This window comes from Cottoperca gobio, chromosome 23 (genome assembly GCF_900634415.1).
Source record: "Cottoperca gobio chromosome 23, fCotGob3.1, whole genome shotgun sequence".
In the NCBI taxonomy this organism is placed as follows: domain Eukaryota; kingdom Metazoa; phylum Chordata; class Actinopteri; order Perciformes; family Bovichtidae; genus Cottoperca; species Cottoperca gobio.
In genome coordinates, this window is record NC_041377.1 from 3,561,176 (window position 1) to 3,585,976 (window position 24,801).

General features: G+C 41.1%; 4 protein-coding genes across 6 annotated transcripts; 2 read left to right on the plus strand and 2 right to left on the minus strand.

Annotated features, from left to right (window-relative positions):
- Positions 1-148: 148 nt before the first annotated feature.
- On the plus strand, positions 149-4,033 carry washc3 (WASH complex subunit 3). Of its 2 annotated transcripts, XR_003834573.1 has the most exons (9): positions 149-358; positions 470-568; positions 688-753; positions 847-984; positions 1,266-1,382; positions 1,468-1,532; positions 1,616-1,854; positions 2,665-3,049; positions 3,169-4,033. XR_003834573.1 is itself a non-coding variant. In XM_029462385.1 (7 exons), exons 1-7 carry the CDS (start codon positions 308-310, stop codon positions 1,713-1,715), a joined length of 636 nt encoding a protein of 211 aa, XP_029318245.1. In that variant the 5' UTR covers positions 149-307; the 3' UTR covers positions 1,716-2,220. The 2 variants fall into 2 exon arrangements, 1 of the variants encoding a protein (XP_029318245.1); XM_029462385.1 differs by lacking the exons at positions 2,665-3,049; positions 3,169-4,033 and having other exon boundaries at positions 1,616-2,220.
- LOC115028539 (uncharacterized) lies at positions 4,030-7,975 on the minus strand. Of its 2 annotated transcripts, none has more exons than XM_029462382.1 (10): positions 7,907-7,975; positions 7,008-7,099; positions 6,705-6,903; positions 5,802-5,946; positions 5,572-5,704; positions 5,339-5,459; positions 5,163-5,241; positions 4,968-5,073; positions 4,764-4,887; positions 4,030-4,587 (listed from the first exon to the last, which is right to left on the minus strand). In XM_029462382.1, exons 1-10 carry the CDS (start codon positions 7,920-7,922, stop codon positions 4,526-4,528), a joined length of 1,077 nt encoding a protein of 358 aa, XP_029318242.1. In that variant the 5' UTR covers positions 7,923-7,975; the 3' UTR covers positions 4,030-4,525. The 2 variants fall into 2 exon arrangements, with proteins under 2 accessions (XP_029318242.1, XP_029318244.1); XM_029462384.1 differs by having other exon boundaries at positions 4,764-4,884; positions 7,907-7,974.
- Positions 7,976-8,707: 732 nt separating this feature from the next.
- Positions 8,708-11,331, plus strand: LOC115028098 (RNA-binding protein 25). The gene is made up of 4 exons (XM_029461506.1): positions 8,708-8,845; positions 9,380-9,473; positions 9,818-9,905; positions 9,984-11,331. The coding sequence occupies exons 1-4, from the start codon at positions 8,773-8,775 to the stop codon at positions 10,668-10,670; spliced, it is 942 nt and encodes a 313-aa protein (XP_029317366.1). The 5' UTR covers positions 8,708-8,772; the 3' UTR covers positions 10,671-11,331.
- A 55-nt stretch (positions 11,332-11,386) lies between these two features.
- On the minus strand, positions 11,387-23,114 carry LOC115028619 (protein qua-1-like). The gene is made up of 10 exons (XM_029462502.1): positions 22,983-23,114; positions 19,994-20,197; positions 15,922-16,105; positions 15,127-15,600; positions 14,601-14,813; positions 13,433-13,549; positions 13,019-13,182; positions 12,741-12,938; positions 12,519-12,614; positions 11,387-11,909 (listed from the first exon to the last, which is right to left on the minus strand). The coding sequence occupies exons 2-10, from the start codon at positions 20,183-20,185 to the stop codon at positions 11,739-11,741; spliced, it is 1,809 nt and encodes a 602-aa protein (XP_029318362.1). The 5' UTR covers positions 20,186-20,197; positions 22,983-23,114; the 3' UTR covers positions 11,387-11,738.
- Positions 23,115-24,801: the final 1,687 nt, after the last annotated feature.

Consider the following 24,801-nt stretch of genomic DNA (forward strand, 5'->3'; position numbering starts at 1 on the left):
AAGCATAATGAAATATTCTGTAGTTTTATAAAAAAAAGAAAAGAAAGAATCAGACTTGTCAAACGTAGCTACAAGACATGACCGGATGTTGTTGTTTTCCGCAGGCCTGAAAGGAGACTTCAAAACAAAAGCTCAATCACATGGATTCTTACGTCGTGACGTCACGACACAATCACACAGTCCCGAGTCACATGACACATTTCACAGCAAATAGCTCTATGCCCCGTTTTCTGCCTTTTTGCAGTGAAAAGTCTCGTTATTAGAACTGAAACTGCTTTAAAATCTACAGGAGGTTTAAAAATCCCACATGGACGAGGACGGGCTGCCGATTGTGGGGTCTGGTGTCGATCTTACCAAGGTTAGTATCTAACTAGCTAACATTACCTGTTAGCTAACTAACGAAGAAACAGGCCAAAATAGAAACTGTAAGGCTTCCTTCTTAACATAGCTTTCTCTGTGTTTCCTTCAGGTCCCTGCTATTCAACAGAGAAGAGTTGTTGCCTATCTCAATCAGTTTGTTGTGCACACGGTCCGGTTTCTTAACCGTTTTTCCACAGTTTGTGAAGAGGTTTGTACATCATCCTGTACTCTATACTCTGATCTTTTCCTCATTAGTTCACACACACAACTTCTGTAACACTTAGATCTCTCACTCATATCCTGAACTGTCAAACTTCTTCCCCACAGAAACTTGCAAACATATCTCTTCGCATACAGCAGATTGAAACGACCCTGTGCATTTTGGAAGCCAAGGTGAGTTCTTGAGCCTCTGCAGTTTATGAAACTCTATATACATGTCGTGCTCATGCATTGATCATATATCCATTTTTATAATGTTCTGACCAGCTATCCTCCATTCCCGGGCTGGAGGACGTCACAATAGATGGACTCGGTCAGCGGCAACCTGCTCAGGCCAATGGACCCACTTCTGCCAATCAGATTCAAACAGAAGGTCCACCTGTAGGGATCCTGCCTCCCCTAGAGGTGAATACACTGACATGCACACAAAGTAGTATTAGTATTTCTCAGAAAGCCATGCATAAGCATTTTATGTAGATGCACTGACCGGTTCCTAACACACAAAGTCTGCCAAATGTGTACGTTGCACTTAAAAGAACAGTTTGAGATTATATGTTTATAAGTAGAAACTCAAACTCTGCAAGTCTAAAACTGACAAAAGAGCACCACCTACTAAAAATGCAAAGAAAAGGGGACTTTGTTTGACATCCTGCTTTAGTAATGTGTATATTTGTTTAATGTTGCAGCCCACTCAGACTGCACCAGAGCCTGCAACGACACCAAAAGCCGAAGCAGCTGCAGAGAATGTCATGACAGTGGCCAAGGACCCCCGTTACGCCCGATACCTGAAAATGGTTCAAGTGGTAAGTCATCCCTTACACTTGTTTATGGAATATAGGGATTAAATAACGTATTCTGTATCTTTTATACATGTTTTATTTGTCGCAGGGAGTTCCAGTTATGGCTATAAAGAATAAAATGGTCCTGGAGGGTTTGGATCCTAACTTGCTTGAGTGAGTGTTTTACTGTTACTGGTGATATTATATTAATCTTTTCTCTAGCTGACCAATAACTCTTCCTTCTCTGCTAATGACAGCACCCCGGATGCCCCCGTGCCCGATGAAGGAACGAGGAGCACGGAGGATCAAGATGTTGCCGCCACCAGCTCTGACAGCGAATCATCTTTCAGCGACTGACATCTGTGCTTTGTCCCCATCACCCACAAAGCTTCCTGTAAAGCCATTGCTGCTCTGAGCCACTGTTGGCCTGTACTGAGAGAGAGAAGTAGGTCGCAGTGTGTGCCTGTTAAGGAGCACCGGGCGAGAAGGTGCAAATGTAAGTGCCTGAAACAGGAAACGAGCGTGATTGTAATTTCAGTGTAAAAGCGCTGGAATTGTTTTGCTTACGGTAGGTCAGTGACCTCCTTAATTTTGATACCTTTAACATTTTCGACATATTCAAAAAGAGTGATTAATGTTCCTAGTTGATTGTGTTAGCGGTAGACTTCAGAACATGGCAGTAGCAAGTCAGTGATTTAACACCACATGTCAGAACAATGTAAAATAGTGAAGTCAAGAATGCGATGAGATTTCTATGAATGAATATTTCAACATGACTGAGAAGTCTGGAAAGCACTTTGTGTACAAAAGCATGACGTTTTGGATCTCTAATAATAAACTCAAACAGTTGGCTTAAGAAAAAGTGTATCTTTATTGTTCATCTTATTATGTCTTATGAAGAATATACAAAGTCATTGAATTAAAAAAAAAGCATCCCTTATAAATACAGTATCTGTGTTCATGTGAACAACATTACAGCACAGGATGTTCTCTTTCTCCTAATTATCACCAATTATAGACGATTCATATTTTTGGAGGCACCATGAAGCTTATTTTGACTTCCTCCTGGAGCCATCTTTTTTCATATACGATCACATCATTATTTCTGTGTGTAATTCTACTTCAGCTTATAAAAAAGTTATTCTGCAAGCTACTTGATGTTGTTAATTACTAAACATGTTCAGTTCTGAACCTCAACAGTAAATTCAGACTTAAGAGGAAATGGGTTTTGTGAAAGGGAAATGCTTGATTTGTCTAATTATTATACAATGGTGAACATGTTTTACGTGAACGATGTATTTAACAGGAAAAGTAATTTGCTTGGTGGCAAGAAACTTCAAACTTCACAGCACATTCAGTCTGACCTGTCTTTTCCAGTCGTTGAGAGATGTTGCCACCTGATGCAAGAGTTGTACACAAGGATGCAACGGAGACAGAAGTCAATACAGAAAGTCAGAGACCTCATTGGACGAGGCGACGTGGTGCTGACGGTATAATCAAACCCCTCACTGAACAGAATAACATGATCAATATCTTTTCTTTTCCTTTAGAGTTCTCCGAATGGTCCTTTTCCCTCCGCTTCTGATGAGTCCGATTCAAGCTTCAGCTCGAGCGCATCACGACTGTCGATGAGGTTTCCGAGCAAGAGACAAAGAATGGAGGATACACTTGATGCAGCGTCTGCTAAACAGGTCGTAACAAAGCTTGTTCCTCAGTCGTCTCTTAACACTTTCTCTAGGAAAGCTGTTTCTCATTATGTCTCATTAAGTTCTTTAAAGTACGACCAAAATAATTTTTAGTTTTATTTCAGGAAGACTTCCATGATGCTGCAGGCGGCACAGGATACATCTCGTGGCGTCTGGAAGCAATCCAACGAAAGATTTGTCGAGCACCATCACCAAATAGCCCTACGGACACTTCTCCCAAATGTCCAACGAGCTGTTGGTAGAAAGGCAGCTGGATGCGGACGCTTGCCAAGAGGACATGTCTCTGCTCAACCATACCACAGATCCCTGATCCTTCAGAAGATGAGAGAAACCTTTCAGCACCGTCAGACGCTCGTTAGATTTTTGAAGTTTCATAATGCCTCTCTGTTCTCTCATGCGTGTAAGTATTACATTTCAGAGTGTTCAGTTAAATCATGTGACTTTTGTCCTCGTCCTACGACCAAGAGATGTCCTCCTTGGCATAAAGAGACTTCTACACTTAACTCATTGACGTATTTCCATGTTTGAAATGATTACTGTTTGGTGACTGCAGGAAACGAACACTGTTACTTAAAATAATGAACATGGTTGTGCATTATACCATGAAAATGGATTTGTTTATTGGAATCAATGAATATATTATTTAATAACATATTAATTAGTGTTACTTTAACTCTGTTTTGTGAGTTAAAGAAGGAACTATTGTACATATTTAACTGTTATGAAAGTGTGGACCTATATAAACCCTGGAAAAGGTGATGATACATTCATTTGACTTTGTATACCCCTGGTATGAACAGTTTGTGTGCACATAATGTTAATGTACCTCATGGATGTGACGAAGCTATGTTGAAATAAGAAAAGAAGTAGTTCTAATGATAACGGTGTATAACTATGTATATCACATGACAACACAGCTGTGGAGATACTAAAGCTGATTTTCAAAAATAATAAACAACAAACAATATGGATGCATTTTCTTTATTTAATAAGATTAAAACATTTGAAAGTATATGTGTCACATGCAAGAAGCAGAATAAACTTTAAGAGCCAGGATGTTGAGAGGGAGATGTGCAGAAGCAGCTTTTGGCATTATATTCTAACTTAGTCAATTTTACACAAAAAAAAGGTAGTGTGTAGATATGTGGCAGCATAAATGGAACATGCTAATTGCATTCCCTGTATATATGTTTTTGTGTGTGTATAATTTTGCAAAAGGCAGATTGGTACAGCATATAATCTCAGGGCGAGCTCTTCAGGCAACACTTCAAACTTCAAATCCTTCGCCATCATTTCATTTGACCCTGAATTCTTTTCATATGTAAACACAGCATAACACTTCACATAGAGCGGCTAATGTAGAGCCAACCATTAAGTGCACTCCCACATCAAAACATCTCAGATTACAATGATTGCATTAATCTGGTATTGCACAATTGATTGTCGACTTTCTTTTAATTCTCACACCAGCACGCGCCTGATCTTGCGTGACTGATTGGTTTTGAGGTTGGTTTGGATCATTGCTGCGGGGGGGAAACAAAACAAAGAGTTGAATAAATGCTCTATTGTTACTTCATGTTTCAGGATTACAGTTTATTACAGCTGAGAGAGTTTTATTTTCTCTGCAACAATTTATTTTACAGGACCATAAATACCTAGCACTCAACAACTGCTTATAAACTTAATAAAATGACTCAACCTGTGAAGTCCAGCTTGTAGGAGTGAGCGTTCACTTTAAAGGTCATGCTGCCGTTGGTGTTTCTCTGGTAATTCGTCTCGATAGCATCACTGGTTGTTGAACACTCAGTTGAGGTGCCTCTCTGCTGAGAACATTGAAACCATCAGATTTGTTGCACTACTTTTTAAAAGACAAATAAAGTTATTTATCTAAATCTAACTTTACCCTGCGTTTGTACTCGTGCCACGCTCCGCTGCCTCCCTCAAACTGCCACTGCGGCGCTCTGGCGCTCACAGAAAGATTCTGGAAAGCCGAGGTCGCTTGAGAAACTCTGAAAATGACGACATCAAATTCTGGATTCATTTAAAGGAACAGTTTTACATTTTGGGAAACACGCTTATTCACAAAATGCAAACTCACGCTGCTCCTGCAGGCTGTTGTTGGTACAGTGGTCGGCGACTAACTTTCCTCTTCCCCTGTGCAGTCACCTGTTGCATTTCTGACAAACAAGTAAAAGTTAATAAAGCTGAAACTAATATTGGGCCTCATTTACGAACAGTTCTTAAGAAGACGGGGTATTTAGTTTTATTCTTCACCTTTGAATTTAATCTCACAGGTATCAGCACCGATGTTGAAACTAAAAGAGCTCGCTGGGTTACTCTGGAACTTTGCCTCTATGTCTGAGCTCTTCACAGGACTGACCTTGCCCTTTGAATCCTGTCCAGAAAAATAAAATAAAGTCAATATTCATGAACAAACTGACCAAGAAGATAAGAAAAGATGTCGCCATCGGGACACAAAAAGGTTTGAGTTGTTTAATTCCATCTACCTTGTCTCCATACTTGATCCACTTACGACTCAAAGTGCAGTACCAGATCCAAGACGTTTTCCCGTCATCCAGACGTCTCACTTTCAGACTCTTTCTATACACACTCATCCTCTTGAAATCTATACTCACTGCCCTACAGGGACGGAGAGAGAGAGAGAGAGATCATTAACCAGTTTCTGTCCAGCGTCTGCGCTTGGAAAATGTTTAAGCACTGAGTTTTTATCTCTTGCCCGTATGGTGTGTTGTAGATTTGAATGCTTTTGGTGTGGGGCAGCGAGTACTGGGCCTCGATAACGTGATCATTAGCAACATCCAACCAGACTTGTCCATCATTCAGCTGCCACTGGTGGCGTCGGCCATCAGTTAGCTTAGGGCCTGGTAAAATAGATATTCATTTAAATGTACATGCAGCAAGTTCCTAAACAACACACTTAATCATTTTGCTTTATTTTGTCACAAATCAAAATCACATTGAGCTCTGAGTGCTTATTTTCTGTGACTCAGTTCAGACTTGAGTGGGTTTGTTTGGTCAATAACGTTGTGCTTTGTCTCATAGTGGCGTTTCACATCACCACTTTAATGAGCACCACGGTCTCTGAGCACATGAGACGCTGGTGTTGTGCTCCCAGTGGGAAGGATGAACATGAATGAGTCCATTCTTTGTCCAAAATGTAACCCTCAACTGTATTTTATGCAACTTAGCTTCATTTTAAGCTCTAAAGATGTTTACACAAGTTCCACGTGGCAGGAAACTTAAAAGTTTGCTAATAAATCTGAATTTTTAAGACTTTTTATTAATTAAACTACTAATGATCTTAACTTTAACTACTATCTACTAGATTACATATAAAACAGTTGGCAGCAAAACGTTTTGAATAAGTTATTCATGTGCTTAAAATGATCACGTGATTCATTTCCCGCCCTGCTATTGGTTGTCAGCAGATTGACCTTTGCGATACTAAAATTATGCTTGAACATGTGGAGATAGACCTTTGTAGATCTCACTGACTCAGCAAATATATACAAAATCTGCATAAATGAGTGATGCAGATAGACCTCGTTAACCCTCAACCATGTGAGTTTCAAGTGTAAGAGTTTTTGACCATCCATTCAATCTTTTCTCTCTTCCTCACCAGGAGACGTTGATCCGTCTGAAGTCCTCCTGCGCCCACTGGAGGACTGTCTTCCACCTCTGGGGTGTTTCAGATTACACTTGGACCCTTTGCGACAGTTTCCTTTCAGGGCATACTTGCAGACGTGCAAGTAAGAGCACTTATCACCATCCTGGCACTTACCGCTGTTGTAGAACTTGCAGGGCTCTTTCCCTTTTGACTGAAAATGGAAATATATATGGGTTTAGTGATCACTTCTCACGGCTTTATTTGTAATTATGGAATTGATGCTGACTCCAACATCTTCTCTGTCCAGAGACAAACCTGACACTCAGCTTCTTCATCTGAACTTCCGTCAGTGTCTGACTCGTCACTGCTGTCAGATTCAATTTCAGAGGAGGTTTCCTCGTCAGATTCTGCAAACAATGGCACAAAAACACAAAACACATAAAATGTTTACATGTCTGTGAACACATAATTCCTGTTGAGGATGATTAATAATGGTCATTGTCCCAAAAGGGTGAACAACACTTGAGTCATTCAGTACATTCCTGCATACGATGTGAATATTAATGCATAATGAAAACAATAAAATATCTGTGGTATCACTTTTCAGTTGGTTTATTATGTTGCAAACATTTTCTGTAGTGATATTACAACTAGTAAACACATAATGATGATCTTTCTGGTACATTTTGATACAAAAGATCGAGTAAATAACTAATTTATTATGTTTATCTGATGCCCCCTACTGGATCAACACATACTGTAGGCCTATGCCGTGTGGCCAGGATCTACACGTTGGGAAAAAGTTGATAAATAAATGTCAGATTATAAACCTAGCCTCAATTTAACGTGTAAATGAGAAATTAAAGCATGATTTGTATACAGGTATGGGCTACAGTTGTACAGTTGTACACCCTGTAAGAGAGCTCCTTGAAAAACGAAACTGAAACTGTAAATCATAAAGTCATTTAAAACAATGATCAACACTTATACATCCGACTGAGAGTTCTTTGTTTCACATATTATGACATATAGGCTTTTTATTCATCCTATTATTAGATTGTGGTTTAATATCAAGATATACTAAAAACGTCTCATAATATATTATACAAACATACACTGGCCACTCTTTCCACGAGGGCAAACAGTTGGTTAACAAAACACAAGATCAACAGATAATCACTAGAACACAAATACGGATTATAAAGTGTACTTACGATGTGCAGACGCCATTCTCTATGCTTTATGTAAATACTTTCGTTTTCGTTTGAACTTTAAATATACAACCAAGGGCACACCCACAGCCACATTATTTTCTTAGGGGGCTGGCCCTGCTAAATTTAAATCACAGCAAGACTGCCAGCAATATATTGGAGCTACAAATAAATTATAAAAGGGGTAATATCATGAAGGCACCAGGGATTACAGATATCACATCTACCTGCAATCTCCAGTGTGTGTGTGTGTGTGTGTGTGTGTGTGTGTGCCAAAACCTGTGTACAGGATGATAAACATAGTGAAGGGGTTTACATTTCAGTGTGCATCCCTGTGTTGTAAAATTATAAATAAATAACCTTGTATACATGCTGATTGAGCAGACTAAGAGATACATTAACTTAAACATATCTGTTTGTAGGTTACATTGATATATGCATGTATTAAAACGGACAACAATATATTAGTTATATTATATTATTGTAAACTGTATAGGTTCACAAATATTGCAAACGAAAGTGGGAGTGCAAAAAGTGCTGGAATACGCTATTGCATGTAATAAATTACTTTTTATGGCATACAAATCAATACATAAATAAACAAATTACATAGGCAATTATAAGAACAGTATTTTTTATATAAACAGAGTGGAGTAAACAATATATACTGCCATCTATCTCTTAATGGAATATTATTTTGTAGTGTGCTAAACCTCCACAGCGCTGGGTGGCGATAGTGAGCTAAATCTGCCACATATGCGCTCTATTAAAAGCACGCGAAGAAGAAGATAGGGTCCTTCTAAAGGAGAAACGACCTCGCAGTCTTCTTCTACGAAGGGCACTAAACGGAGAACAGGAAATAGGAAAACATGGAAAACAACGATCACGCTTACACGAGCACCACTTATGATAAAGTCAGCCCCGTGGAGTTCACATATAAAAGTAAGTATCGGCAGCAAGAAACGTCACATTTTAATTAAGCTAGCTAACGTACTTATAGTTGGATTAGGGTTAGCTTCGCCACCTAGCAACCTAGCAAGTGGGCTCCACGGTGAAAGTACACAATAAGTACGCTTTAATTCAACAATAAAAAGGTTTTTCAGGCTCCACTGGTAATGTAGGTTGTAGTTGTTGTGCAGTATTGTGTTGTAATAATACATGAGCATTTAGAAACCATAAAGCAACAGACCAAACTAATAAATACACACACAGTTGATTGATTAATTGTAAACTTAATCTAAAATGCTGAGCTGTTTATATCACCACAATTTAAAAGAGAAGAGACTCAAGTATTATTCACAACTTCTGTAATAAAAACTGAAAAGTTAAGTAAAATACAGTCTCATTACATAATAACCAGCATTAAATTAAACTTTTGTAATGTTTCATTCCAGTTTCCACTTTATATCTCTACATTTTTCAGCAGCCTTTATGCAGGAATTTCTATCTAATTTATTGTCTCTCTCTTCCTCTTAGTGAGGGCAAAAGAAATCGAAGACCTTGTGAAGATGAGGATTTCAAATAATCACCTTTTTTCTGGAAGGAGAAATACTTCGATGTGGGCATGGAGGTATGACAGCAGGTTTAACCTCTGAGAGACGTTATTGTGTGACACTCGAATACGGTCCAAGTATGTAGATGCATAAATAGGCGGCACCGTAAGGACATTCTGCGTTCAGATTTGTCTTTGCTTAGGAAGTTTTACACTAAGGCAGTATACAATCAGAGATCTGTTACTTAATATTCACAGTTGAGAAGCTGGAACCAGTGACTTTTGGCATTTTGTACTCTAAAACAATGACTGACGATCAATAGATTAGATTAGATAACTTTCTGTTGATCAACTAATCGATAAACCCACTAATTGTTTCTTTAGCTCTAATGTGTGTGCTGACAAGATGATTATATTTTCAGGGCCATCCTAAAACACATGGGCTTGCACCACAAGATGACTCATAGTCAAGCATCCAAAAAATGGGAAAACTTGAAGAAGAGATACAAGGTACAGTAAAAGAAATCACTTAGATTGATCAAGCATTTTGACAACTCTCCTTCTTGACTCATTGCTCTTCTTGTGCAGGGACTAAAGAACCCTTCCGATGGAGTGAAAGTGTTCCCTAAAGCGTGGCCTTATTTCAATCTGCTGGACGATGCCATGGAGGGTCGGCTGGAAAGCAACGCCCCCGTCATCCAGGCCTTACCCACCAACGGCAGTTTCCCACCCATCTCCAAACCCAAGAAGAGGAAGGTGTCCATGGTGACAAACTCCCCTACGGCTTCGATAGCAGGCGCACCCGAGATCGAGGTTTCCCTGAACGGAGACGAGGATGAGGAGGTGGTGCAGGAGGAAATCCAGGAAATGGGTTGCATCATGCAAGAGATGGAGCACAAGAGGGACGTGATGGACAGTGAAAAACAGGTGATGGAGAGGGAGCGGTTGGTAATGCAGAGGGAGAGAGCGGTGCTGGATAGGGAGGTCGCCGCTCTGGACCGAGAGCGAGCCTCGCTGGAGAGAGAGAGGGCGACAATAGAGAGAGAAAAGGCCGTTTTGGAGAGGGAGAGGGCGATGGTGGAGAGGGACAGGGATGGTGTGAGCCGGGACCGGCTGGCTCTGGAGCGAGATAAAGCCAGGCTGGAGAGACTTTCTGCACCCAAAGTAAGGACGGAGGAGGTCACAGAACACAGCAGCAAGGGGAGCGACTCGATTGTCATGGACAGGAAGGAGCAGTTCCTTAACTTGTTTGAAAAACTTATTGAACATTTTTGATACATGAGGTTTCTGTGCACCAAACCTTCCCCCCCCCAGTTTCCACCTTGGCTGAATGTGCATATAATTCATATGCACTTTTATACCTGTAAGTTGTCAAAGAAAACGTTGAGCCACTCCTAGTTTGGAGAGGTCTTCAAAACAACTTTATTCACTTGTGGTTATTCCATACAGAGCACACAATAGCAAGCTATTAGCATTAATCTTAACCCCATCCACATTAAAATCAACAACCCCCCCCTCCCAAGTCAAACCATATTCTTTATTTGATCGACTCTAGACATTAGAGTCTTTGGTATCGGCTATTGTGCACGGTTAAAACATCACTTTCGGAAATTTTATATACCAAATATTGCAGTTCATGTAAAAAATCTTCAGAATATATATTTTTATATTACAGTACAGACTTTACAACAAATGATTGTGTTTAAATGCGTCTTTTATTGCATTAGATACCTTCCATTAAGCTCCAGCTTCAATAAGTTTATGCTAGTATACATTTCCAAAAGTGTTAGATTTGTCATTAATATTAATATTATTATTTTTACAAAACAAACATATTTAAACAATATTACTGGTTGTATTTTTTATTTTTTTAACAAACACTAAACAGACACATACATGCCATTTGAGGTTTCTTTTAATAAACTGATGCCACCTATTGTTTTCTCTTAATCAAGTTGCGGAACAGTTTGGCTTTTGAGAAAGTTCTTGTGTGTATGTGTGTGTGTATCTGTATATATGTGTGTGTGTGTGTGTGTGTACATGCATTTTGATAGGTCAGGGAAGTAGAGCACTGTATATGTGCTTGATCACCAGAATCTGTTGTTTGTGGATGTTTATGGAACATACATTTCCACAGAGCTTTACTGATCCAGAGTATATGTCAGCAGCATGTATAGCAGTTTGTAATTGTAATTAAATGATTGAGTTGTGATAAATGGTATGCATGTCTGCGTGTGTGTGTGTGTGTGTGTGGCTTTGGTGTGTCAATATGTACAAAAATGTGTGCATGTGGTTGTATTCGTGGGAGTCAGTGTGCAAGAGTGTAGGTATGTGTCTGTGTGGTTAAATGAGATCCCCGATAGGTATACGGGGCAGGCAGACGTAAGCCTGCGGGGTCCTGCTGAGGTTGATGGGGTTGCCGTCCAGACGGATGTCCTCCAGTGCGTTCCTGATGTAGTTGAAATCTTTCAGGTTGCAGAATGTGTCCTCGTGCATCGATTGAATATTGTTACGCTGCAATAGAAGACGGAGGAAGATTCATAATGAGATATCATCTCCATGCAGATTACATTTGGATGAATCAAATTATACTAGAGTAAATTAATTAATCTTGTTAATACATCTTGTTTCATTGGCTGTTGTCGGTTCTGTGCAAAACAAATACCTGAAAGGATTCTTTCATTTGTGTGAGTTACTTAAAGGCTGGCACACGCTCATGATCCTCCAACACAGGTGTTATCAGTGTGCCTAATCAGACAACGTGTGTGTGTGTGTGTGTGTGTGTGTGTGTGTGTGTGTGTGTGTGTGTGTGTGCGTGCGTGTGTGCTTGACATCTCTCTGACCCTCCTTTAGATTGTGCACCTGTTTGGGTCGGAGGAGTTACACATTTCTCATTCTTATTGGTTGGCGAAGTTTGGTGACGTGATGTGATTTCAGTATAGCTCCACCCACTTCAACATCAAGTGAAAACACCTGTGATTTATTATTCCAGATTACCTTCTAAATGACCTTATTTTCATATCAAATTACAACTCTATTTTATATATAGATAGCTATTTATCTATAATTTGAAAGTTGACCATTTGTGGGGAGTGAGGAGGCGTGAGGCCAAAGCAGATGTACCTGTAGGTGTAGAGATCGCAGGCTGTCTGGTAGAGGCACGGGGATGTAATCGATGTTGTTGTCCGTGAGGTACAGGTACAGCAGGCTCGTCATATCCTAACATAATAACATAATGCATTATATAAAGGTACAATAGAAGTGTGCAATATTTAAAGCACAAGCTAATATCGACCGATATATTGGCCTTTATTGATTGGAGCTGGAGTGTGTGAAGGTACGTACTTTGAACGCCTCTTTGTGAATACCCCTGGTGCCAACATTGTTATGGCTGGCATCAATCAGGCTCATGGTCTCTGGGAGAGCAGGCAGCTGTGAGATACGATTTTCTCGAATCACCAACTCCTCCAGCTCAGGCAGACCCAAAAATGCTTTCTCATCGATGGACGTTATCTCGTTGCCGGTTAAGTCGATCCTCTTCAGCTTGTCTGGAAAGGAAAACATCAACTTAATATTTGGTTCTGAATATCTCTTTACTAACATCTATACATTTTCATTCAAACATACTCATGGAAGGCGAAGTCGGACTTGTTGATCTTGGTGATTCTGTTGTAGCGGGCGTAGAAATGAGTGGTGTCTTTTGGAAGAGGCGGGACATTATCCAGCTTCAAGTCATCGCAGTAGACCGAACCACCGAGGCACGTGCACAGCAAGCAAGTGGGCATACCTGGAGAACACAGATGGCAAATGAGGAGAGGAGAAGAGGAGAGGGAGGCAGTACAATATATACAAAGAATATGTAGAACGTATTACAGAGGTCAGTTGGTAGTTAATGAAATCACACTAATCAACAGGAAGTCAACTTCAATCACATCAGGATTCAGGATATCGGGGTTTGTGGACGAGTTCCAAAGGGAATGGACATTTTTATCATCCTTCCCTGAATTCAATGCCTGCTGAAGCTGCTGAATACTGACCTTCCCTGTCAATCACAGGCTCATCGGGCTCGTCAGGTTCACCGGAGCTCACTGACCCTTCTACACCTCCAGTACCCTCCTGAGGGGTTTCTGGTGTAGCCGGAAGCAGCCCCTCCTCTTGTTAGAGATAAGATTAGGTGTTAAAGAAACAGGTTAGATCAGCATGGATGTGTCTGGCAATCAGTAGCCCACTGTTTGCCGCAGTGATAAGTTACACACAGTATATTAGCAGTGTTAACCAAGTGTTTATGGCATTTAACTGATGAATGGAAGTTAAATGAAAATGTTTTTTGGGGGTTAATAACATGAGATGGGATCTGCTGAGTGATCACAAACAATACGCTTGTTAGCAAAGAACAAAAATTGGGAAGCCAGTCCAAACTGGTTTGATCTTTTAGAGTTTCAGTTGCCACAATGGTGAGCTGCCTAGGCCAGATGGACTTGGTATAAACATTTATGTAAAAATAGTTCCTGCTGTACATAACAAAAATCATTGCACTATCCATTTTCTGTGGACAAGGTGCAAATGCTGGAGCCAGGTCCTGCAATAAATCTTGCACCTTTCTAAGAATTTCTGTTTCCAAAAATGTCTCTAGTACATGGAAGGTACCCTGTGGAGTTTCTTGTAAACAAACAAAACTTATGTTTACCTTCAATGTTTCTCACCAAATGCACATTCTTGATGTGGAAAATCCTTTTTTCACTGCAGTACCACAAGTGGCCACTGGGATAAACTGGCAGCAAGGCTGAGTGGAGATTTACACACACCTTAACCAGCTAACATTCTTCTTCGTCACTGTATTTCCTGATGCAGTATAATGCTTCATTGCACTTTATTGCCACCGTTCAGCGCAATAGCGTAAAACAAGCATCAGAAATGTGTATTGCATGAATGCATGCATGCATGTGTGTCCTTTTTGCAGGGACCCACCTGTAAAAACAATGCTCCATAGCACTACTAGTGGTCAAAAACTCCATAGGGTACCTGTTAAAGCTGCCGGTCTCAAAAACAAGGGCCAGTTCATAAGAAGATTCATTGGCTCAGCATTGGCACTGCTATCTTGTTTATCTTAAGTATTGACTTTTGGGTATGATTTGTAGTGAGGTATGAACTGAGTTTTTGCCTTTCCTTTAACATATCTCACATAAGTCTAGATTAGATACTGACCTTCCTCAGTGTCAGGGACCAGAGTTACCTCAGGGACCTCTGCGTCTCCAGAGCCAGAGACACCAGAAGCCCCAGAGGATCCAGAGAACCCTAAGTCTCCGGAGGCTCCAAGATCCCCAGAGGCCCCTGAGGTTCCTGAAGCTCCCGAGAACTCCCCTGAAGCACCTGATGCCTCGCTAGGGATAGTTTCAGGAATGAGAGGCAGCTCCTCCTCTTGTTAGAGCCAAGGGTTGGGGTTAGGAGACATAAGATTAGGAAGGTGGAGGGGTGAGATGGACAATCAATCAACCCATTAATCAATCACACTCACATTTGAGATGAGACAGGAGGTTAGGAGAACAATGATTATGATTAACACAAATACGATGGCACACAGAGTGTAACAAAAAAAGTAAGATTTCAAGCATATAAATCAACATTTAACTACATTTAAAGAGGACGCAGTTAGATGGAATTTAAGACAACAAATCAACATAAAACACATAGAGTAAGACAGGTGATTTGCCTTGCTAACAGGCATACTAACCTCCAGATAACAATGTTATCCCTGAGTCACCGGACTCATCAGAGTCCCCAGAAACCCCAGAGCTTCCGGAGGCCCCTGAAATCAAGAGATCTCCGGAGAACCCAGAACCAGACTGGTCCCCAGACCCTCCAGAGCCCAGGGGGAATTCAATCAAAATCCCAGAGCCAAGGTCCCCAGAGGCTCCAGAAGAATCCTCAGATCCTGAGAGATCCCCAGATATCAAGTGATCCCCAGATATCAAGAGATCCCCAGATACCAAGAATTCCCCAGATCCCCCAGAGCTCTGGAGCTCCTCAGAGGCTCCAGAGATCAGGACAATATCGCCAGAACCCCCAGAGCCGCCGGAGACCAGTAGGTCTCCTGAGCCTCCAGACCCAGAAGCCCCAGAAGCTCCCGAGGCCCCAGACCCCACGGAGCCCCCAAAATCCCCGGACACATGAAGGATGTCAATGGGCGTCAGACGCAGCTCCACCTCTTGTTAGAGACAAGATTAGGTATTAATAAACAGACAGATGAATCATTAATCAGGTTTGGAGCTCACAATGATGATTAGGTTAAGTAGTCGGTGACAAATGGACACAGTGATTGAAAAGGACACATTTAACCATTAACAGCTAGTTAAATGGAAGACATGCACATGGAAAAGATGATTGTTGAAGAAAGGTTTGGAGAATAGATGTTTTGGATGTTCTTTATCGTGATGGGTGACGCTGCTTTTACAAATCCATAGGCCCAAGCAAGGCCCTCTCTTAAACCCAGTGAACTCTATCTTTATGAGTGTGTGCTTTTTCAGACCTTTCTCTGTGTTTGGGCCCATGAGAACCCCAGATCCCCCTGAACCCTGAGGAACGAGCTGGGGTGTTAGGGGCAACTCTTCCTCTCCCTCCTCCTCTTCCTCTTCTTCTTCTACTTGTTCTTCCAATGAGGCCTCGGGTATAGGGTAGTTATAGTCAGGTGGGGCCAGTGTTCCAATCTCTATCTGAGGGAAAGAGAGCAGCTTTGAGCCAAATGTCAAAAGTACAAGGGTTTGAGTTGAGATCAAGGGTTAGGGTTATGTTCCATTTTTGCTGATCCCGTCTATTCAATTGAGTTTATGTACTGTATATACCTACTGTACATTAATACTGTACAGTAGGCAAACTGAATCATGGAGGGCAACATGCACCATGTTTGACATCTCAATGAACATGTTGTGTAGCAGGACAGTAACATTAATCAATTAACACTTAATTAATCAACACTATGATCAGTTGTCACACAGTCCAACGGCCATATCACTGATATCAATGACCAAACCATGAGACGATTAGCATCTCCACCACAAGATGGCAGAAACGTGCACAGAGTAATCCAGAGTAGAGACGGCAATGACCACTCAGATGCAATCTCTATGAAAGGACATTTTTGTAGTAGAAACACCAACTGGTGACCATAGGGATAAAAGTGATGAACCTTTTCACTTGCCACCAAACATTAGCACTCTCTGAATGTATATTTGTAACAGGTATACGAAAAACATATATGCCACAGGGAAACAACTTTCTTTTTAGATTTTATATGGATTCAGTTTGGAGATTTCTTTGCTTTCTATTGAAAGGTTTTTAAATCGCCCCACTATGTGAAAATTTGACCGTAAACTGTTGAGTTGAAAGTGCTTTTTGATAAACGTGAGGACTAGACAGACTGCAGATGGTGCATCCAAACACACAGACATGTTAATGTTTCTTCTGCCACATTTTAAAAATATTGAATTACTTCATAAACAAAGGCTTAGCAGCATTTACATTTCATGTTGGGAAATAAATGAAAAGACACGTCTGCTAAAACAACCAAGCTTTATGGATTACTGCACTTTGTGGTTCCTTCATTAAAAGCTTAAGGTATCTGGTTTTATAATTGCATTTACAGTCACTGCAGTTGCTCATTGGTGTTTGATCAAACCTGCAGTTCTTTCATTCTCCAGACGAGGGCAATGAACCCCCACACACTGCCACAGGTAATACCTGACACTCTCTCACGCCCAACAAGGCTGACTCAACCCTCCAAAAAGGGAATGGTCCTTGTGGAACCAAGACACACATGGTAGCTGCAAGAATCCATATTTTTGTCTTTTCAGCTACTTTCACCCACAGTAGTGAGCTGTCAGTAAGAGGTATCGAAAATGAGTGTACATACAACAAATCAAGCCGAACAAAGTACAGCCTTTAAGTGATGGGTTACAGGAAATGTATCTGAATAAATGCATGCAGAGACTTTAAATGCAGCAATGAAGAGATGTCCAGTCACATTTTAAAGCTTGGCAGAGACACAGTTTGGGATACAACAAAGTAGACCTTTGAAAAGTCTTGCAGAGAGTTTGCTCGCTGCACCTCTCCCCTTCATTTCCCCCTTTCCCCAAAGCAAACATATACACCCGAGGGGAAAGAAGAGGCTGGCAACCAAAAAATACTGAAAAGAAGTTCTGGAAACAGCATGGGAATACAGAATGCACAGGGAGAGACGCTGAATGTGAGCATCAAGTTAACTCCAAATGTTATGTTGCTGCTGTAGTATATAGAGTATCAATCAGTAGTTGCATTCAGCACGGTAAGTGAAGTTTCAGACTTTACCAAAAAATCCTCACACAGCTGCTTCCTTAACAATAAACACAATGACAGGATGATTCGCCTAAGCATCTAACATCATCACAAAGAAGTAGAAGAAGAACACCTGGACATCAGCCATCTCTTGGTTCTTCCCCAGATACTGAACAGCATGTACGATATCAAGTTAATTCATATAGTCTTGAGTGAATGAAAAGCCATGTGGCACATTTTTGAAGTCACATTTATGAGGCTCTCCGGCCCAAAGTGGATGCCAGCAGAATATCTGCATTTTGTATCTTAAAGGAATAGTTTGGAGTTTCTTTGCTGAATAGATGAGAAGATTAATAACACTCAAGTCCATGCGGGAAATATGAACGCCCGTCTGTTCAACATTAAGAGTCGTCTTTACAATTAGTTTTTTGTACAGATTAAACAAAACAAGATACATTATGTTAATTAGAGAGCTTTAGAAGTGCTGGTAGGCAGATTTGGATGCTTTTTGAACAGAGCACGGCTACCTGTTTCCCCTTCATGCCAGTCTTTATGCTAAGCTAAGATAACCGGCTGTAGCATCATATTTAACGCACAAACATGAGGGAAGAAGACGCCTAAATGAATCTAAAATCGGCGATTAAAGCATTTCCAGAGCTGAATGCAGCAGACTGAAGACGATTTGCTTGGATAACATCCTAGATGAGCCTTCATTTCTGTCAAAAGAGACAAGCCCTGAGGAGAAAGACTAGAAATACCAACACAGAGCTGGATGTGGAAAGTAAAGAGTCAGCATTCCAGCGGCATGGAGCTCATCTTTGCTTCATTTCTTCCCTGACATCTGATGTGTGTGTGTGTGTGTGTGTATGAATAAAATCCATTTAATCCTCACTCTTCTAAAGCAATCAATGCATCTGAGGAGCTGCCTTCTCACCTTGAGCTGTGCAAAACAAAACAAAATGACAGATCCTTGCAATATGCTATTTCTCAACACGCAAGGCTGCAATTATGAGGTAAAACTTTGTTTTTTTCAGTGTGGACAACAAGATTGGAAAGATTCTGGTAACTGTAATGGTACTGTTTTCCCTCTTCCTGCTCCCACAGACTATGAACCTGCACAATTTGCTGTGTCATATCCAGGCTTGTTAAACAGAGGGACATTATCAAAGCCATCCCTCTGCAGCACATTACAACTTTCCCACATTGAACAGTGTCATGTGTAAAACGTAGCTTTGCACAACATAATTTAATCGTTTAATATAAAGGCAAAAGGCTGTAGTACCTTTGTGCAACGGTGGATTTAAATAATTCACTGCATTATGTTGTTGGTTCTGCAAAATCTTGTCATATCTGCAAAATCTGCATTGGATTGTGGGATTGGTTTTAGATAACAACAGTGGTGTGAGTGCAAATTCACATCAGTTTTGAGTTAAATCGCTGGCTCAGAAGAAGCCAGTTGAAAATCCGACATCTTGACATCGCCTTGGTCTAATTTCCGTGTTACAAAGAGATATAAACAGGAACATAAAGCTTGCCATCCCAGCGTGCCCTGCAGTCTTGCCACATCACACTCAACTTGAGCTGATTTAAAGGGCACTTCTGGAATCCATCAACCCTATTTCTGCCTCTGTTCTCCACTCATCTTTGAAAAGCTGTTGTGTTTTGCAGAGTTTGAGCCAGAATGAGAAAAGTAGTACGTCCCAGAGGGAACAGGAGTCCTTGAGTTCGAGCACATGAAGAAAATGCTCCATCTGTGTTTCCTGTATTTTCCTCTTTACTGATAGAAATATATATTTTGATTGATTTATTGTCAAAATAAAAGATTCCCAAAAAACAAATAAATCTAAATATTTGGTTTGCTTTGTTCTCATTTTTTTTGCAGACCAATATATCCATCGTTAGGGCATAAATATTGTTTGAAAACTCTTCCAGATGCAGAAGAATTCTGCCTGTGGAGACTCTATTGCATGTACTTTAAATGGTGGCAGGCCAAGGTATAAAAGGGAAATATTTTGGAAACATTAGTGCATAAAGCTGAAGGGCAGTTTGTCCATTATCCAAATGGGTGCAGTTTGTCTCAGCAGGATGCCTCTCTGCTTCATGAACCTGGTGACCTCGGTTCAATACATGCAGATTTCTAAACCAGGAGGTGAAGAATTAAGATATGTGGAATAAGAATGTGAACTGATAAAAACAACTGGGTTTTCTTTGTAATGAACTGTACACTCAAAGGCCAGGGTATTTGAGTGTTTTGACCAAACACTTTGCTGCTGACCGATACAGTTTCTTACCTGAGGATCGTCAATTGTCAGCCCATCTTCATAGTCATAGATATCCTGGTTCTCCAAATTTAAATTGTCTAGATCCACATCGTAGTTGGCACTGTCGTATGTGTCCAAGTCCACTTGTCGGGAAAATCTGGGGCCGGCCACCACTGCTTTGAGGACGAAGAGTCCCAACACAAGCCGCACGAGCATCCTCATACTGTCGTCCACCTTGACAGAGACAGAGAGATGTAAAGTCAAAGGGGCAACGTCCATCCAAAGATTTACAGTTGAAGATGCAGTACAGGACATCGCATGCAAGTTCAACTCTCACAAGGTGAATCTTTACTTTTTCAATTTATTTATTGTCATTTGTCCCTTCTGACTACTAAAATGCTAAAGTGTAAAAGGAACAAACATGCAGAAATGAACTTTCTTGAATATATACTTACTATACTACAACAGAACAAAAGCATCTGCTGTGAGAATTGAAGACAAGCTACGTATTAAAACATAGCTCCACATACTGTAGGTGCACTTCAACAAAGCATGTCTTCATGATATTGGCTGTATAACCAGCCTATGGTGCCAGCTTGACATTGTTTCACATCACTAAGGTCAGTGATTTCATTACTGAGGTGCAGACAGCTGGAGGGATCGAAATATGAGGGCCTCTTGCCTCGCTGTAGCCAGAGGCTCACTGTTCCGGGGAGCAGCCATCTTGGCTCAAATCAGAACTCACCTGTGATGTGTCAAAGGTCAGAAGTCAGAGTTGATCTGATAAGAAACCATGGGAAGGTTTTCATCAGTACGCAGGAATAGGACTTGTAGGACTTTAAATGTATTTAAAGAAGAAGGGATTTTGGGTTACTTCTTTTCCAATAGAACACTCTTAGAGCTGCATTTGAATTCCTGTGTCGCAGACAAGAGGGTCTCTTCTAGTTGAATCTAAAATTAGAATGTATGATCACTGCTCTGACCCAGATAGCTGCTGTTCACAATCTTGTTTATTTCCTCAGCAGCTCAGATCTACTAAGCTTAACGAGGTTGGTTAAGTTCATAAAAGCGAATCCCTAGTGGGATGTGCTAATAAGATTAGCATAAGTTAATTACAGCTTAATTAGATGGCACCACAGACATTGGGCGTAGGAATGAATCATCTGTCAGTGGAGGAATTTCATAGCACACTAATAGCAGGTGTAGCCACACGTCAGCAGGCCTGAGATAGATGATGTGAAACTCAAAAAGAGTTTAAAGAGAAGAAGAGTTTAGAGAGAGTCCTCTAGGCCGGGGCAGAGAAACGGAGAGCGAGGGAAGAAGAGAAAAAGAAGAGTGAGACGGAGAGAGCGACGTGGACAAGATGTTGGCCCTCAGGGTTAGATGGAGCGAGTGAGGAAAATACCTAGTGGGAGAGAGCAAAAGAGAGAGAGAGAGAGAGAGAGAGAGAGAGAGAGAGAGAGAGAGAGAGAGAGAGAGAGAGAGAGAGGTTTCTAAGCTCGACCCCTCGCCCTTTACAGAGGGCCTTTATGAGGCCCGGTCGCTGCCTGTCTCAGCACTCAAACTCCAAATTCCACCGAGGTTTGTGGACAGGATGGCAGTGAGTTACAGCTGCAAGGAAAAGCTTCATTCAGCAGTGAGGGTGCTCAAACACACACACACACACACACACACACACACACACACACACACACACACCAACACACCAACACACACACACACACGCACACACACATTCATGCACAGACACATCACTTGGAAAGACACATCCTCTCACAGATGCACACTCTGTCTTAACACACCTATCTTTCAGAGGGAGAAAATTGAGAAACCTCTGCTGCTATTTTTGGGATGAGAACAGAAATATATATGTATATATGTATAAACACACGAGTATAGGTTATTTAAGTCATGAATAAAATCTTTGTTGATATCAGAGGGATAGACTTATTATGCAAATCAATACTATCATTGTCTCTTGGAAATGACCAACATGAACTGAGTGCACCCTATTGAGAAAAGGTGAGCTGTCTGGTCAGCATTCCCACTGAAATAGACTTTCTGTCACGAGGCTATGAAATCCAGCATGGTTACACTGAAAGAGGGACTATACTAGAGACAGAGGTGTGCTTATACAGGCCATCACATACACATACAGTGTACAGTGTGTGGAAAACGTGTATGTGTGTATCAGTGTAGCCTCTGGACTTCCTCCGTGTTATGCTTGGCTCCGCGTTGGGCATTCCTGATATCCAGTGATTCTAGCTTCTTTACCTTTAAGGAAACTTGACAGACGTCCCTTTGCTACAGGTTGCACATCAAACTGCCGACTGGTATATTTGTATCACAAAAGGGTTCAAATTAACTTAAAATTAATCAAGCAGGTAACAAAAGTTTATGTAAGAAAATTAATTTATGCACATAACTCATAATGTATAAGAAATATAAATAAACTACAAATAAGATTTTCATCACAATTTCTGAAATTGGACGGAGGTATATCTATATATAGATATATATATATATAGATAGATATACACAGACATATTTTATTAGATTTTTTTGCAAAAATTGACAAGAGAGTTCAACACAGGTTAAATCTCTCGAGGCAACATTCATGCATGCCTGCTTGATTAGATATTGCTTCAAAAGAAAACAACACTGCAGCTGTCAAAACTACAAAATACTTCAGTATCCCCAAGGTTGTCAATAATTCAAAAAACACCTGTCGGACACTCACACCTGAATCACATCTCCTGAAGCTTACTCTACCAGCCAACATATTACAACCACTAAGATTGCCAAAGGACAACACATACATCAACATTTCAGTCACCAAAGCAAATCCCTGAGTGAAAATAAAGCAGCTGCAACATCAACCAATTAGCCAAGAAGCTCCAATGCAAACCCTGAATAGCTGTGTTTCTGGACGGGTAAGTCGAGCCTCTGTTGCCTGCCTAATCCCCTGCACCAAAGAGCCATTGAGCCAGCATTGTAAGATAGCACCAAGAACGCTTACCTCTGTCTCCTGCTTTCCCGAATGGTCCCTTCAGCCGTGATGGAGATGCTGAGGGCTCCGGGATTTGGCCAATGGTGAGAGGTCGCGCAGGGTGCCTTTGACGAGGGGAGGGTGCGTGTGTGAAGTGTAAGAAAAGTGTGTGTGTGTGTGAATGTGACAAGTGTGTGGCGTGTGTGTGTGTGTGTGTGTGTGTGTGTGTGTGTGTGTGTGTGTGTGTGTGTGTGTGTGTATGTGTAGGTCTGTGAGCTCTGGCAGACCTGAGTGCCCTGCTGCTTATGTGTGAAGGTAGGCACTGAGACCGATTGGACCAGAGCAGATTGCTTTTGGTCAGTCAGAGTGCACCCACCCCACACCGTACACCTCTCGAACACTACACACACACACACACACACACACACACACACACACACACACACACACACACACACACGCACACACACACCAGACACAGAGAGAAAGAGAGCGCAAAGGCCCCCCCAATGGCAAAATACCTTTTTTTTTATCCCTTACAAGAGTATCCTTTATTTTTCTAAGAGCTCAATCAGACTGAAATATTTGTCCGCCTTTTCCTGAGGTGAAACTCTGGCATGTGTTGCTTTCATGTATGGGGGGGATCCACGGGGCCCTTGTACACAATGGTACCTCTGTGAGGAGCCCCTGTTAGCATGGTGCTGAGAGGAAGTCCCCTCTTGGAGAAAGGCCTCTGCCCTCCCTCTTGGTTAAAGCTGCTTTCTCTTTGCACCGTCGCTTTGCTAAACGGTCTGCCTTAACTACAGATTTGAGTTCAGTCGTGGGATACTATAACATGACTGGAAAGAAAATGAGCTGATCTGGGGTGAGAGTGGAAGATACCCAAGGGAAGTAGTTCTTTGACTGTACTGTAGCAATGTGGGTGTGTGTTCAATGAGATGCTACAGACACTCAGAGACTGTCTTCAGTGTGAATTGTTAAAACAAAAATAGGACACACACAGGGTGCTAACTGGCTAGCTTTATTCTGTCAGCTTTATTTGGCAACAATTTTGTCTCAACCTGCCCACTCCTCTCTTTCACTCCCATGGTAACTCTAGACCTTTTGATGAGTGAGGGGAAAAGGACGTAGCGGGAAAGCCAGAAATCTTTCTGCACCTGCCATATAGGCTGGTATTCATATTCAGGGATTTTCTTCTGCCAAGCATTGAATGAAATGTTGTCCAAAATATCTTGACACAATGATTGATCCCTACAGTGTATGACAGGGTGCATTGTAAAGAGCCTGAGAAATCTACAGAGTTGGTCCATTCTGTAGAAGCGTAGTAATTGACAGTGAGATAAAAAACAATGTATGGCAGCAGAATCATGGATTATGTTTAAGCATTAATTCTGGAGCTAAGACTCGGAATAAATCAAATAATTCAATTAGTTAGAATTAATAATTTGCCAATGAAAATGGAAAATGATAATGGAGTTTTTACAAGGTGCAATGGTGGTCCTCGGGCCCCCCTCTGGCCCCCCTTTAACCCCCCTAAATGTGGTGAATACTTTCATATATTTTTCACCCTTATTTATCTCTAGGGAAATTGTAATTATTCATGGGGATAACTAAATGTATGTTAAAACTGAATGAGTATTCTTATGTTTCTTGCAGTGGTGGTGATACCTGTAAAATGGCATGCCACCCCAACCCTGCCCCCCCCCCCCCCCCCCATTTCAATGGTCTAGAACTGCAACTGACAATTAGAGAAAAGGTTATTTTTAATCAAAAAGTAACATAGATGATAGCTGGCTCTTGTAAACTGTGCACATATAGTGTAACGGTTCATGTCATGGTTTACGATGTG